Genomic DNA, 15,847 nt, shown 5'->3' on the forward strand with positions numbered 1-15,847 from the left:
CCCGACCAGGACTCCTTGAGGCAGGAGTGTGGGCGCCTGCTCCCCACCCCTTACCCCCAAACTTCGGTGTCCTTAAGCCCTTAATAGGTAAGGCAGGAAGATGGAGAGAGGCGCCTGGAATGACAGCCACACGCCAGCGCTCAGAGGCCCGCCAAAGCCACACAAACCAGATCTGTCTTCAGTGCCCCCAGCCCCCCAGATGTAGGTGTGCCAGCCACCTGGAATGACTCATACCCTGGCGATGTGGGCACACATGCCAAAAGCGAGCCTGGGCACCCTGCCCACCTGCACACTGCAGGCCAAGGGGAAGGCGAGATTCCGGCTCTTAAGGGAGGTGGGGGCGGGGAGGGGGTGTTGGTGATACGGGCTACCCACACACACCTTGCTACTTTGCTACCTTGCCCCCAGAGCGCCTCCTAGCGACCACCTGCTCGGCTCGAGACCTAAGTGTCCCTTCCACCCTCCTCCCCCGAACCTTACTGGGAAGCGGGAGAACCAGATGGGGTGTTACGCAAGGCCTGATGTTTACCTCCCGCGGGGGCCTCCTCCCTCCCTATAAAGCCTGACGTGGTGGGGAGATTGGCGGAGACAGGCTGGTCGAAGACCGAGGCGATCCCAGGAGAGCGCCAGGAAAGCGTCAGAAAGTTAATGCGGGAGGCGGAGAGCGGGGCAGAGACGCAGCCAGCAGCCGAGGCGCACCGCCATCTGCGCAGCCGAAGGCGGTCGCGGTGGTCGCGGAGGGGACGGCGCCCGGGCGCTGGCTCCCCATGGAGGCGTCCGAGCTTCTGGGACCGGGGCTGGTGGAGCGTCTGGAGCAGCTGGCGACGTGCCCACTGTGCGGGGGCCCCTTCGAGGACCCGGTGCTCCTGGCGTGTGAGCACAGCTTCTGCCGCGCGTGTCTGGCCCGCCGCTGGGGGACCCCGCCGGCAACCGGCCCCGAGACGCCCCCCACCGCCTGTCCGTGCTGCGGCCTGCCGTGCCCCCGCCGCAGCCTGAGGTCTAACGTGCGGCTGGCGGTGGAGGTGCGCATCAGCCGCGGGCTGCGGGAGAAGCTGGCCGAGCCCGGGGCGCGCGCGGGGAAACGCCGAGGCGGGCGCATCCCTACCATGGGCTGCCTGGACCCGCAGGGAGAGGTGAGGCGGGGTGCGCTTCGCGAGTCCGCAGCTGTCCGCGGAAGGGGCGATCGGCTGGGGGGAACGGCAAGTCCCGATCCGAGGCCCTTCTAGAAGTTTAGGCAAAAGAAGGAGTTGGGAGGAGACCGGCTGAGGACGAGGGGGCGGCGGCTGTCAACTGAGAGGTGCCGGGACGCACGGCGGGGAGTTGACGCTGCGCCCAGAGCCAAGGGGGCTGGACGGATGCCTGGCTCTTGTTAGAGGGGCTGGAGGGAAGGGGCTGGGGCACTAGACCGAACGCAGGGAGACCCCCGAGGCCCTGCGAAGAGCGCGCGAACTGGGAAGCTGGGAAAGACGCCACTGGGCGCCCGTGAGGCGAAGGCCTGGCGGGGAGGAAAGGGGAGGAAGCAGACCGGGGCGGGAGCGAGCTGGGGGCCTGGGAGGTTGGTGAGGGAGGTCGGAACTCGCCCTAGGGAGGAGGAGCAGGAGGGAGGGCGGAGAAAAAGCGGGAGTGGAGGAGAGAAGGAGGGGGGCTGTCAAAAGGAGGGAAGAAGAGAGGCAGGTCCAAACTTTTCTGCAGCGTCCTGGGGTAGGTCCCCGCGCTCCGGTCTAGACCTTGCTGTATTGTTTGTTATTGTTGTTCTCAGCTCCTCCCAGGGCCCCAGGCAGAGGCGGTCACGGGTGGAGGCAAGGTCCGGGAGAACAGCCTGGGGACCCCTGGCTCCTCTCCACTTCCCACCCTGATCACCCACCCTCCCACTCTCCCTCCTGGGCCTCTGACTCCTTGGCGGTCAACCATCCTCGTTCCCTTGCCCGACCCCCAGGCGCCCCGGATTCCCTACTGGCTTCTTGCCAGCAGGCGAGCCGGTCTAGAGTCTTGTTTCCACCCTTTGAAGTCTACACATACCTAATTAGTCTAGGTGTAATTGGCATAACTAGACAAGTTGTCTTTCCTCTCTCCCCTTCACCATCCCTCTGGTCTGCCCCAGTCTTCCCCACTGGACAGAGAAATGGAAAGAGGGAATCCTAGACTTTGGAAAGGGAGCACCCCGCGCCCTCTCCTGGCTCCCAGGGTGCCCTGCAGGTCGGCGGGGCCTTCTGGGACACATCCAAGTGCAGCTGCCTCCTTGGTCAGGGTAGAGAGACACAGAACAAAAGGCCCAGTAAACGCCACTGGGCTTTTATGGCAAGAGGGGAAGCGGTTTTATTATAAGACTTCTGTAAACGAACTCTTAGCCTAAGGACTCGAGGTATGTGTTTGGTCTCTGTGATGGATAAAGCGGGATGTTTATCTGGGATACACCCTCAGGAAGGTGGATGAAGATAGGGGCCACTGACATAGAGAAGGGAGGTGGGGAGGAAGTAGGGAAAGGCGAGGACTCTGGGGGCAGGAAAAGGCCGGGATGAGACTAGGGAAGGGGAACTGAGTGGCTCTGCGGGGAGGGAGGCGGATGGTGGGGGGTGGGGTTCGGGGGATGAGAAAGTGGTGACCGACAGGAAAGAAAGGTCAGGCAAGAAGGGGAGTGAGAGGAATAAGGAGCACATGGGGCTAAAGACGTGAGATCACTCTGAGATGTGGAGAGGGCCTTCACCAGAACAGACCCAGCCACCTGAGGGCGGGGGAGCTTCCCTCAGGATGAAGCCCGGAGCTCACATCCATGTTTTTTTCTGTCCACTCCAGGATACGAAGATGACATGGAGAAGGTGAGTTCCATTTTTACTGTTTCTTCCTTTCCACTACCAGCGGCCACATCCATCACCTTGTCACGGGAACCACATCTTTGTCCCCACTCCCAGACAGGTTTCCTGGGTTGGCCTCACCCTTTTCTGCCCCAGAGATGTGAGTGGGGGAGGGGTGCAGGCATCAGAGGGCAGAGAGTGTCTACCAATTTCTTGACCCTTCTCCCTCATCCCTCCAGGTTTGATGCCCCAACATCTAAGGCATCTAATTCAGAGGACGAGCTCCCTGAAGATTACCCAGTAGTCAAAAACATGCTTCACAGGCTGACGGGTAAGGAGGGCAGAAGAGAGGCAACTAAATGAGAGGCTTTTCAGTTTGTTCCCTTTTCTCAAATATGATCCAGTCCTTTTTGATGTCTCTGTTAATTTCCTAGGGCTGCCGTAACCAAGCATCTCACACTAAGTGGCTTAACAGAAATTTAGTGTCTCATGATTCTGCAAATAGAAGTCAGGTGTCAACAGCATTGGTTCTTTCTGATCCCTGAAAGGGAGACTCTGTTCCAGGACTTCTCTCTTAGCTTCCCTCAGCCTCAGGTGTTCCTTGGCCTGTGGATGGCATTCTCCCTGTGTCTTCCCTCTAGACACACTTCCCTCTATACAAACTTTTTGGGTCCAAACTTTCCCTTTGTATAAGGACATGGGTTATATTGGATTAGGGTCCACCCTAATGACCTCATTTTGATTACCTTTATAAAGATTCTATTTCCAAATACAGTCAAATTCTGAGGTCTTGGGGGGACTTCTTATCTTTGGGGGCGGGAAGAACACGATTTAACCCATAACAAGGTCAATCCTTAACCCTCATGTTCCAGCCATTCTCCCCTCTTTCCTGTTAACTCACACAACAGACCCCTGGAGGTCAGGTGCTTCTGACCTGCTGTCACCACCTCTCATCACTCCCTTCCAGAAGTGTCCCAGAACTCGCGTGTCTCCTTGCCCCTGGGGCTCTGGGCCTTCTCTGCAGCTTCTGGGGAGTTCCTTCCATCACTCCCACGGCTGCCCTCTGCCCCTCTTTAAACTGCCTAGAGAAGTTGCTCCACCCTCCTGGACACCCACCATCCCACCGACCCAGATGGCTTCTAGTACCCCTAGTCCAGAAATCTTTTTTCAAAGCACCCCATACCCACAAGGCCAAGGACTACTTCTTTCTGGTCCCTTGGCTATCACCGCCTTCTCTTTCCTCTGCCCCACCCTCCCTCTAGAACTAGGCCTGTCTACTCCCACCTATTCCCGTGGGTGGTGGGCTGGTTTCTCAGGATACTTCGGATTCCTCCCTCTGCCCTCCCCCCCCCCCCCCCAACTTGGGGTGCTGGTTTCTGGTATCAGTCCTCCTCTTTAGCTCCACCTTTCCCATCCTGTTGACCCAGCTCCCACGCCCTGCCCCAGATGCTGCAGATTGAGGTATCGATCCTCCCGCTCCCAAGAAGTCAGTCCAGCTTCACTCTCCCCAAGTCCACAAACCAGGAAACCCCTCCCCTATGCTCCTGCCCTGGGCCGGCAAGGTCCTTCTCCAGGCCCAACTCTCCGGAAGGAAGTGGCCCATCAGCGCAGGCGGGGTCTCGCCCAGCCTCCTCTTCATTCGCCTTCACCCTCGGTGGTCCTATGGCCGCCTTCGTAGAGAGCTGTTGTGAGCCTCTGGCGTCCGACCCCGCCTCCGCCTGGAAAAGCCCTCTCACACGGTCTTCCTCGCGCCTTCCTCTCTCCAGCCGACCTGACCTTGGATCCTGGCACGGCACACCGCCGCCTGCTCGTCTCTGAGGACCGCCGCAGCGTCCGCCTGGCCCCACCGGGGACACCGGCGCCCCCCGACGGCCCGGCGCGCTTCGATCAGCTTCCGGCGGTGCTGGGCGCCCAAGGCTTCGCGGCTGGCCGCCACTGCTGGGAGGTGGAGACCGCGGACGCCGCCTCCCGCGGAGACTGTTCCGGAGAGGATGAGGACGACGGGGAGAGCCTCTACGCTCTGGGCGCGGCCGGGGAGTCGGTGCGACGCAAGGGCCGAGTAGGGCTATGCCCCGCGGGGTCCGTGTGGGCCGTGGAGGGTCGCGGCGGCCGGTTGTGGGCGCTCACCGCCCCGGAGCCCATCCCGCTGGGCGGCGCCAGGCCCCCGCCGCGGCGCATCCGCGTGGACTTGGACTGGGAGCGGGGCCGCGTGGCCTTCTACGACGGCCGCTCCCTCGACTTGCTCTTCGCCTTCCAGGCGCCGGGTCCCCTCGGGGAGCGCGTCTTCCCGCTGCTGTGCACCCGCGACGCCCGCGCCCAGCTCCGCATCGTGCCCGCGGAAGGCTGAGAAGCTCTCCCACAACCCTCGTTCTGGCCTGGCCCAAATGAGGCAGCTTCCTCTTGAGCACGGACATCCTTACTCATTACAGGGATCCTGTCCGCGCCCACCGGGCAAGTGTATTGATAAGCACCCCGGACCTCCCCCCCTCCATTTTCTCCAAATAGGACCTCCACTGGCCTCCAATTTCCACATCCATGCCCAAAGCTGAATTCCTGAACCCCCTTCCCCCGATCTTGGGATGCTCCTCCCCCTCGGTTATCTCAGTACTTCCCCCAGGGATCCCTCCCCTTCTATATTTCCCAGGCTGATTGGGGAAGAGGTCCTGCCCCACCAGTACTGGTAAATGGCCCATTTTAATACACAGAGGGCCAGCTGGTCAAATATTTACCTCCCACCCCTGCCGCTCCTCCTGGCAAAGAAGAGCACGGTGCCCTCTCCACAGCTCTGAGGTTTGGGCTTCCCTGCCTCGTCCACTCTGAGGTTTCTCTTCAAGACCCTCCTCCCCTAAAACAAGAGGCTTAACTGTGGCCTGGGCCTTAGGGCTCTCTGTTTTTGGGAGATGGGGGGCAGGACAGTTCTATTCCACCCTGACAACCTTCCATGTTTACAGCTATTTCTTGTTAAGAATCTTCTTAACCAATATCCCGTTTCCCCCGCTAGCCCCACAACCAGCTCCTTGTGAGTATGGCACATACTTGTAACATGGAACCAATGGTGCTACCTCTCCATTTCTCAACCTGGGAACGACCCAGACACCCCAAATTTGCCCTTGTATATATAGCCTCACTTCTTTCCCCATATGTATAAATGGGTCCATATTTAACACATTTTTATGTTGGGTTATTTATTTTGTGCATCTGTGGCAATAAATGAGATCTCAGTGGTGGTATGGATTTGACTGATCTCTGCAACCGTGCACTGCAAAAGGCCTGGAAAATGATATCCAGATCCCAGTAAGGAGTGGGGAGGGCTGGGAGGGCTGGGCATCTGGGCTGGGAGAGACATCAAGGCCTTGGAAGGAAGGGGTAAGATTGCATCTCTTGGCTCCCTCCCTTTTCCATCCCCTCCCAGGGACCCAGGCCCCTAGGGCCGGGTTGGATCTGTCTCCTAAGTTGGAAGACCAAAGGCTGAGGAGATAGTGGGCTCTAAGTGACTAGTCTTGGAGCCAGTTTTGTCAGAAACCCTAGTCACATGAGAACGGTGAGGAGAGAGGACATGCCTATTTTTTCCCCCCCATTTCTCATTAAAGGTGAGAATGGCAAAGACCTCCCTCTCTCCTAACTCCTCTTAAGGGCTTGAGGGAAGTGGGCAGGAGAGGAGGGAAAGGGCTAGGAGCCCTGAGGTCTCACAGAAGACCTCACATCCCACAGGCAAGGACTAAGAGTTAGGATGACATAAATACATTAGTGGAAGAGCTCTAAGCCAGGATTAACAAGCATAGCTGGAGCAAGATTGCCTGGAATCTGACTAGGACCCTGGCAGTGAAAGCTGGGGCTGCTGGAAACCCATATTAACTGTTTGGAACTCAAGTAGAGAGTGCAAGGGGCCAAGGTAACTGGATCCCAGGACAGGCAGTTTGGCAGTGAGAACAAAGGAAAAAGATTGGGATCAAGATGGCTGGATCCCTGGAGAGAGAAGGCTGGGTATTGTAAGGAGAAATGAGGGCTGGGGGAACCCAGAAGCCTGGGTTCTGGAATAGCAGCAAGTCAGAATTCCAGGATCTCTGTCCACCTTCCTCTCCCTCTTCCCTTTGTCAGGCAGAGGAGAGGGGAGGAGGGGGCTGGAGAAGGGATCAAATCATGGGTTTAGTCCCCGAGTAGCCACATGAATACATTCAGGGCCAGACAGACACAGGAATGGTGGGGGAGCGAGGAATTTAGTGCTGCATGGGCCCTGGAGGGGGCTGGGAGGGGTCAGGAGGCTGGGGAGGGGTGGTGGGGCTTGGTCCCGGGGTTGCATGACGCCGTCCTTTGCGGTGGCCCCGAACACAGTGTGTATGACCACAGCCCTCCTCTTCCTCGTCATCACTCTCCGTGGAGCTCTCGCCAAAGGCCCGAGGTTTCTCATAAATACAGCAGCCTGGATTTGGATGCAGGAGCCCAGTGAAAAAGGAGGAAGAGTTCAGATGTAGTGTCAGTTCCATTCCCATCGGATCTCAGTCAAAATTCCTACTTCCCACCATTTTCTCCTTCTACCTTCCAGATCCAGCTTCCCCAGGCCTACACCCTGGGACTCTGTCACCCACCCACCTTGCCTTGCCAGCCGGGAATCCAAAGCTCCTCTTCTCCCACCTCAAATACCTCTTGACTTTAGGCCTTGGCACATAGAAATTCAAGCCCCTCCCTACCTCTTTCCCTCTAATTTAACCTCCTCTCCCTGGTAACAGAGAACCACCAAGGCAGCCACAGGACTGTGAGCATCTGGGGGCTTCGCTAAGGCTAGTGAATGCCAGAAGGCAAAAGATATGCTGAGGGGAGCCAGGACTCCAGCGTTACTGTGGGGCAACAATTACTCACATTTTGATGAGCGGCGGCCCATGTGTTCATTGTCCACAGTATCACTCGTCCATTCCACCTTTTTCTCTGGCTTCCGTTTACGAAGTTTGATGGTTAGGCTCCGGTTTTCCTGGAAGGTTAGGAAGGATAGACATACCTAGCTAGTCCCCTCCTACTAACTCTTCCCGCTTCCTCCCTGGGGCCTCCTTTCTTCCCTTCCCCAGTTCAATCAGGATCACAAACACAGCAACAGAGGAGCTGATGCTGGGAGAAGATAGAACAGGTTTTTGACCTCAAGGAGTTCCTTGAGGAATTCTGTTCTTAGTAACTACTGGTATACAGAGAAGATACAATTCCTAACCTAGGGAGAGTCCCAGCAAATCTTCAAAGGAAAATATAATCCTTGCTGTTCCTCCGTCTTCCTCCCCAAAACATCCTTGGTGGTATTAATACATGGAAATTATTTTCTCAGTCACCAACACCTAAACTTTGATCTCCCTTTCTTTTCCCAGAACCCCTATTCTTTTTCCCATTAAAGAAATAACTCTGTTCTCACATCTCTCATCCTCAAGCCCAGCCCTCCCAACCTGTTTTCCACCTATTCTCCAGCATCCTGGCATCTCTAGTAACTATTACTCTAAACTCCCTTAATCCAAGGGTTATTAAGTCCGACAGGAACTTCTCCCTTTGAAAGAAATGTTTTTGCAAAAATGCTATTTTTCTCTACATGTCTGATTTTTCAAAATACTCTCATCATATCCCTTTTCTTGTACCCTCATTCCCTCTGCTTCCGTTTTCAATAATCCCTTCAAGAAATATTTATTGATAAGCATGCTTCGTGTTAAATTTCCCTACAATGAGTTTCCAACCATGCGTTCTTACACAACCCTTCATTTCCCCCAGCACATCCCTTGCTCATTAATCGCCAAGTTCGCGGTCTTTCAGTACTTACACACACCACCATCCCAAGCAGCATCACCTACATCTTAACTCTATTGCATGTCACTTGACCAGCCTTCTGCACCAACTCTGACACACCAAAAAATCCCGAATGCCCTGCGATTCTCCCAAACCCACTTTCTCCCATATCCCCAGGCCCAGCCCATCCAGCAACTCTCCAAAGCTCTATCCCTTCCCTCCCGGTATCTCCCAGACCCCTAAACAGCACCGCCCCCCGCCTTTCTCACGGGCTCGGTTGTCACGGTAACCGTTGTCTCAGTGACGGTCTCACTCAGCCCGGCCCCTGCCTCCGCCATGGCTAAGGCTGAGGAGAGAAGCGGAGGAAAGGGGATGGGGCACCCTTCTGTCTTTTCTGTGTCTCTGAGGTCTAAGAGAATCGGTATCGATTCAGATTAGCAGCCAGGATCCTCCACCTTCTTTTTTCCCCCTCCTCCTGGGCCTCCGCTGCCCCACCCCTGGGGATAACCTGTCCAACCCCACTTCCGGCTCCCTACTTCCGGGTGTGACGCGTTCTGTGGTCCCCCTTTTCCCTTCCTGGCACTAAATGCGTCAAAGCCCCGGGTCGCCAGATTAGTTCCGCCGTAATGTGACAGTGCGCAGGCGCCGCAAGGAGGTGACACAACTTTGTCGGAACAGGCGTCACTTCGGTACGGGAGCCGGAGGCGGGGCGAGCAATGACTGCCTGATCCTGCAAACGCAGAGCTTGAGCAGGAATCCGCGGTGGAGGTTAGAGCTGGGCCTGTTCCTGAAGACTGGGTACCGCACCCGGTTCAGACGTCCCGTAGCTGAGTCCATCCCATTGCCATCCCTTGTGTGTGTGTGTGTGTGTGTGTGTGTGTACTGAGTCCATCCCATTGCCATCCCTTGTGTGTGTGTGTGTGTGTGTGTACTGAGTCCATCCCATTGCCATCCCTTGTGTGTGTGTGTGTGTGTGTGTGTGTGTGTGTGTAGCTGAGTCCATCCCATTGCCATCCCGTGTGTGTGTGTGTGTGTGTGTGTATGTATGTATGTGTGTGTGTAAAAAACTACGGGGCAATAGCAATGATCCTACCACATTCTTCCTACCACATAACTTCATTTCCTTTGTCTGGGAATTAGGCAGTTGGGACCTGGGAGCAGCTGGAAACACACTTGATTCAGAGTTTGAATCCTCCTTCTGTGCCCGTAGGGGTTGGAGCAGGACATTTAATGCGCCTTCAACATGGATTCTTTCCTGTCACTGGTACATGAAACACTCTAGAGTCTGCATTTTAGCTCCAAGTCTACAACAGCTAATGGGGAAGACTGGCAAAAATACTAGCAAAAATATAAGACATTAGAATATTAACGTAGATGTTAAGACTCATCTGTGAAACTGAATTTAGTCACGTACTGCCTACACATGCTCTGGGGTGGAGATGAGAAAGCTTAAACACAGAAATGGTCATCAGTTCAGTTCAGTCACTCAGTCGTGTCCAACTCTTTGCAATCCCATGGACTGCAGCATGCCAGGCTTCCCTGTCCATCACCAACTCCCAGAGCTTACTCAAACTCATGTCCATTGAGGCAGTGATGCCATCCAACCATCTCATCCTCTGTCATCCCCTTCTCCTCTTGCCTTCAGTCTTTCCCAGCATCATGGTCTTTTCAAATGAGTCAGTTCCTCGCATCAGGTGGCCAAAGTATTGGAGTTTCAGCTTCAGCATCAGTCCTACCAATGAATATTCAGGACTGATTTTGTTTAGGATGGACTGGTTGGATCTTTTTGCTGTCCAAGGGACTCTCAAGAGTCTTCTCCAACACCACAGTTCAAAAGCATCAGTTCTTCAGTGCTCAGCTTTCTTTATAGTCCAACTCTCACATCCATACATGACTTGGATGTATGGAAAAGCCATAGCTTTGACTAGATGGACCTTTGTTGACAAAGTAATGTCTGTGCTTTTTAATAAGCTGTCTAGGTTGGTCATAACTTTTCTTCCAAGGAGCAAGCATCTTTTAATTTCATGGCTGCAATCACCATCTGCAGTGACTTTGGAGCCCCCCAAAATAAAGTCTGTCACTGTTCCCCTATCTATTTGCCATGAAGTGATGGGACCGGATCTTAGTTTTCTGAATGTTGAGCTTTAAGCCAACTTTTTCACTCTCGTCTTTCACTTTCATCAAGAAGCTCTTTAGTTCTTGTTCACTTTCTGCCATAAGGTTGGTGTCATCTGCATATCTGAGGTTATTGATATTTCGCCCAGCAATCTTGATTCCAGGTTGTGCTTCATCCAGTCCAGTATTTCTCATGATGTACTCTGCATATAAGTTTTAAGCAGGGTGACAATATACATACTCCTTTCCTGATTTGGAACCATGTGTTGTTCCATGTCCAGTTCTAACTGTTGCTTCTTAACCTGCATTGATTTCTCAGGAGGCAAGTCAGGTGGTCTGGTAGTCTCATGTCTTTAAGAATTTTCCACAGTTTGCTGTGATCCACACAGTCAAAGGCTTTGGCATAGCCAATAAAGCAGATGTTTTTCCTGGAACTCTATTGCTTTTTCGATGATCCAGTGGATGTTGGCTGTTTGATCTCTGGTTTCCCTGCCTTTTCTAAAACCAGCTTGAACATCTGGAAGTTCATAAATTACAATATAAGCCAGTTTGTAAGATAAAAATACGTGTGTGTTTCTCAAGGAGCAAAAGAGTAGTAAAGAACAGGCAAGCAGACGAATGACTTTTTTAGATAAAGAAAGCAGCTTATAAAGTACTTGTGTGTACTGAAGAAAATGGATTCCTGTATTGCAGGGATGTAAGGAGTTTCAGTTGACTGACAGGTAGACATGGTTATGAGGCCCTGTAAACTTTGCAAGAAACTTGGACTTTATCCAGTCAGTGAAAGGCTTAAAGTAGAGCAGAGACATGAACAGATTTTATTAGATATCAGGAGTGTGGCAATAAAGTCAATTATCAGAAATGTTCAAACATACAGTGGAGGAAACTGTCTTGCCCATGTGTCTAAGTTGCCATGGATAGCATATCAGTTCAGTTCAGTTGCTCAGTCGTATCCAACTCTTTGTGACCCATTGGACTGCAGCAAGTCAGGCTTCCATGTCCATCAACTCCTGGAGCTTGCTCAAACTCATGAGAACTCCCAAAATAGAAAGGGCCACACAACTGTAAGATAATCATGACTGCCATCTTCTAGTCACTAAACCAAAGAATGCAGGAATACTAATTCCCAGGCTGAAATTTGAATATGCTGATTGTGCCTGGTCTAAATATTTGTTTGCCTTTAAAGTTTTTGGCTCAAACTGAAAAAAATAAGCTATGACTCAGCATGTAGAGTAAAGCCCGTTAAAATAAAAAATCATTGTGGAGTGGGATTCCTGTTGATTTTTTTTCTACTTTTCTCTATATAAATCTGTTACAGTGTAAAAAAACGTGTGTGTGTGTATATATATATATATATATATATATATATATATATAATATATATAAAACATTGTCTCAAGAGCAATAAAAAAATTTCCAGAATGTCCACTTGTGTCTTTGAGTGTAGATTTTATTGTTCAAACTTACATATCAAATGAATGTGATTCAGAGCTTTCTGTTGAAGTTCACTATCCAAACTCCCACTTTTTGTTTCCCTAAACTCAGGAACCAAATAAGATTTAGCTAACGAGGGAATACTTATAATTGCCTTTTTATGTTATTAGCCTCATTCCTGGCTCCATTTTTTATCCTAGTTTTTTATTTTTTTTCCCCCTTTTTCTTTCTGCTGTACTAATTTATATTCCTTTTTTGTCACTGATACATTTGTTGAGAGAATGACTATATCTCTCTAAGCTAATATAAATTTCTTTTGGAACAAGATAGATTATAAATAACATACGTATATCTGGCTCTTATAGAAAAATATAACTTTAATAAGGACACTCAACTAGGGTAGGAGTACTCTGGGGACAATGCTAATCCACACATGACGATCTGCTTTTCCTCTGAGAGCAGAACACTGCAATCGGGAGATGGACAAAGGACCTAAGAACACAATATCCTTCAGCTTCCAAGTAAGAAAAGGATTGTTGAGTCGCTCAGGAAAAAAATCAAGAATCTTCCTTCTCTTGGAACCTATAGAGAAAGAAAGGACTTGTTATATTTGACCAAAGGAAGAGGTACTAGCAGTGTAAGATGAAAGAAATAATCAAGGAAGGACTTTCATTTATGACCATAGAGGACTAGCTCCCCTAAAAACCCTCCACAAATTCAAGACAATTAGAAATGCTGGGATTAAAAATGTATCTTGCAAATTATGAATTAAGTCAAGATTTCTTAGGAAAACAAAAAGCACTAGCCATAAAAGAAGAACAAATAAACTAGACCTCATAGAAATGAAAAACTGGTCACTTAAAAAAAATGTTAAGAAAATAAATAGGCCAGGCTGAGAAATACTCCCCAAAGGCATTTCTAACTATAAATATTTTTAATCCATTGATGAGAAGACAAGAAAGTAAAGGCAATCTTCACACTGAGTGAAACTATATAAAACCAGGAATCTAGACAGGTACATTAAAACTGAAGCCCCTGGTAAGCTGGTGCCCTTGCTGTTTTGATAGCCACATGAATGAACCAGAGACAAGCCTACAATATCTGATAGGAGATACTTTGAATAAGTTTGAAACCCCCAAAGGGCTACACCTGTGTATAAAAGTGAACAAGAAAAAAAAAAAAATCCAACTCTGCAGAAGAGGAATTTGACTGTCTCACTAGGTAGAGGGAGAAAAAATTAAAAATTTCCCTCTAGAATTTCTAATCAAAAGCTGGCCTTACATTGGATTTGCAGCCCAAACACATGAAGCTGAGAATTTATTTAAAGTCATTCCAGCTTGGTAGTGCTTCAAGGCACCTGAAGAGGAACACACATGCCAAGAATATAGTTTTCACTGCAGGCCTCAAAGAATTCCATAGTCCAAATTCTAAAAAATCTGAGCTTATATTAAAAAATACAAAACAAAAAAAGCACCATGAGAAAAGTCTGCAGGAATAATGGCAGCATCAGACCCGTAAAAACTATGGGTATGAGAATTAGGAGACACAGAATATAAATATCATGCTTTATATATTTAAATAAAATATATGTAAGAATTAAAAATAATTTTAGGATTAAAGAATCATGAATTATTAAAAGTGATTGAGGAGACTTGAAAAATAAGCAGAACTCAAAAAAAATTTTTTTTAAGTAACAATAACTCACATAAACTGAAGACAGAATTAGTGAAGTGGAAGAAAGACCAGAAGAATTTACCCAGAAGCAATATAAAGAGAAAATAGATGGAAAATTATGAAAGGGTGAGAGAAATGGAGTAGTGGGTAAAGTTTAATAAGCAATTAGTTAATTAGAACTCCAAAATGTGAGAACATAGGTAAAGGCAATATTCAATGAGATATGGCAGATAATTTTCCAAGGTTGATGGAAAAGAAAAAAAAAATCAATCTTTACTTTCAGAAAGCCCAACAAATCCTAAACATGATAAACAAAAGAAAGCCACATCCAGATATACTGTAGTGAAACCACAGAACACCAAAGACAAAGGGGAGTTCTCAAAACTATTCAGAAAATCATGTTCTTTAAATCACCCATGACTAATTCTCACCAAAGTAAAACTACCTTGAGTACAGTGGAAGATGCAACAGTAAGTAATACCCAGATCATCAAGCAACATTTGCCTTTTGTATTTTTTTTCTTTCTTTTTAAATATCTTAAAAGGTTTAATTCACTAAGTATAAAAAGGATAAGAAAAGTGTAATTTTCTAAAATAAAAAACGACTACAAGTTTCCCTATTATTTCAATTGTACAGAAGAGAGGGATGGGACCAAAGAACACAACTGTTTATTCAGTACAAAAAGCAAATCACTGGATTTATTTAGGTCGCAAACAGACCGAGAAAGGGCAGAGAGGAGAGAAAGGATACGCACTTGCAGTTGGTACAGGTGTAGAAGACGGTCTGCCCTTCATCCGCTGATCGCATCTGCCTAGTGTGGTACGCCATCCCCTCGTGCCCACATCGAGAGCAGCGCCTGTCAACCTGGGAAGCAACTGGTGGGATTAATAATTCCCCTTTCCGCTCACAGACATCGGGCTGTCACAGTCTCCAGACTCTGATGTTTTAAAGACCCCTCTTCCCTCTTAGAGGCGCCTGCCAATGCTGGAGACGCGGGTTCCATCCCTGGCTCGGGAAGATCCCCTGGAGGAGGAAATGGCAATCCGCTCCAGTATTCTTACCTGGAAAATTTCATGGATAGAGGAGCCTGGCAGGCTACAGTCCTCGGGGTCGCAAAGAGTCAGACACGACTCAGCATAGCACACACCCTTCCCTCTTGGAATTGGGTACAAAACTCTCCAGATTTGAGCAATCGCCCCTCCATTTCTTTCCCACCCTCCTTTGATGGGCCCAGTCCTCGATGCCATTCACTCACCACGGGTCCCTGGAACTCAGGTCCTTCCTCCATCGACAAAGGCATGGCTGTCCCCAGTTTGTTAAACACAACTGAGGTCTTCACAACCTTCCCCTCAAAGTCTGCGCAAGCAGTAAGAACTGGTTGTGGAGACAGTCAGGAGGGCTGACACCCATAACCCCCTCTCGGTTAGGACAGGGGGGCCTTATATTCTTCCCTTCAGGTTTCGACCCAAGGCCAAAAGTGCCTGATTCTCGGCTTCAGGGTCCCCCCTCTTCAATCCAACCGATATTAGGGTCCTCAAGCCACTGACTCTTTCACGCTGGGCCCCCGGCCGGGGTCGCTGCGTACAAGCCCCTTACCTCGCACGTTGATGGAGAAGCCACAGCGGATACAGGCGACCGCATCCTGAGCCCCGGGCAGAGGCAGGACCGAGCCGCAATCTGGGCAGAAATCCAAGTCCGACTGAAAGCTGGAGCAGATGCCGGCGAGGTCCATGACGGAGGGTGGTCGAGGGCTGGGAAGGAGAGATTGCTAACAAAAGAGAGTCGCTCCCTCTCCTCCCCTATTCTGTCCTTGGACCTACGCACACAGAACTCGAGTCCTTCTCCCACGTACGCCTGTGCCTCTAAGACCAAGAAGCCCATATATCCAGAATTTCAAGCCGGGGTCCGGTACTTCGACTTGGGGGCTTACCTAGGACAGGCGAGAAGAGGAAGCCAACTCCGCGAGCTAGAACGCCGGCTCTACGCTGCAGCGAAGTAGCGAGAGGAGGGCGAGCTAGAGCGTCCTGTCGTCCGGCCTGTCGATTGGCTGTTACGTCATAATTAATCGCAATCTTGGT

The 15,847-nt window shown here is 50.5% G+C and overlaps 3 protein-coding genes across 5 annotated transcripts; 1 reads left to right on the top strand and 2 right to left on the bottom strand.

Annotated features, from left to right (window-relative positions):
- Positions 1 to 575: 575 nt before the first annotated feature.
- On the top strand, positions 576 to 6,014 carry RNF39 (ring finger protein 39). Of its 2 annotated transcripts, XM_061147279.1 has the most exons (5): positions 576 to 1,133; positions 2,794 to 2,816; positions 3,032 to 3,123; positions 4,559 to 4,833; positions 5,050 to 6,014. In XM_061147279.1, the coding sequence occupies exons 1-5, from the start codon at positions 768 to 770 to the stop codon at positions 5,137 to 5,139; spliced, it is 846 nt and encodes a 281-aa protein (XP_061003262.1). In that variant the 5' UTR covers positions 576 to 767; the 3' UTR covers positions 5,140 to 6,014. The 2 variants fall into 2 exon arrangements, with proteins under 2 accessions (XP_061003262.1, XP_061003260.1); XM_061147277.1 differs by having other exon boundaries at positions 4,559 to 6,014.
- On the bottom strand, positions 5,961 to 9,088 carry PPP1R11 (protein phosphatase 1 regulatory inhibitor subunit 11). 2 transcript variants are annotated; one of them, XM_061147280.1, is made up of 3 exons: positions 8,816 to 9,088; positions 7,650 to 7,758; positions 5,961 to 7,212 (listed from the first exon to the last, which is right to left on the bottom strand). In XM_061147280.1, exons 1-3 carry the CDS (start codon positions 8,882 to 8,884, stop codon positions 7,010 to 7,012), a joined length of 381 nt encoding a protein of 126 aa, XP_061003263.1. In that variant the 5' UTR covers positions 8,885 to 9,088; the 3' UTR covers positions 5,961 to 7,009. The 2 variants fall into 2 exon arrangements, with proteins under 2 accessions (XP_061003263.1, XP_061003264.1); XM_061147281.1 differs by lacking the exon at positions 8,816 to 9,088 and adding an exon at positions 8,581 to 8,752.
- A 3,002-nt stretch (positions 9,089 to 12,090) lies between these two features.
- POLR1H (RNA polymerase I subunit H) lies at positions 12,091 to 15,827 on the bottom strand. Its single transcript, XM_061147292.1, has 5 exons — positions 15,700 to 15,827; positions 15,366 to 15,520; positions 15,025 to 15,125; positions 14,524 to 14,633; positions 12,091 to 12,677 (listed from the first exon to the last, which is right to left on the bottom strand). Exons 2-5 carry the CDS (start codon positions 15,499 to 15,501, stop codon positions 12,653 to 12,655), a joined length of 372 nt encoding a protein of 123 aa, XP_061003275.1. The 5' UTR covers positions 15,502 to 15,520; positions 15,700 to 15,827; the 3' UTR covers positions 12,091 to 12,652.
- Between the last annotated feature and the right edge of the window lie 20 nt (positions 15,828 to 15,847).

The sequence above is a fragment of the Dama dama genome, chromosome 7, assembly GCF_033118175.1.
Source record: "Dama dama isolate Ldn47 chromosome 7, ASM3311817v1, whole genome shotgun sequence".
In the NCBI taxonomy this organism is placed as follows: Eukaryota; Metazoa; Chordata; class Mammalia; order Artiodactyla; family Cervidae; genus Dama; species Dama dama.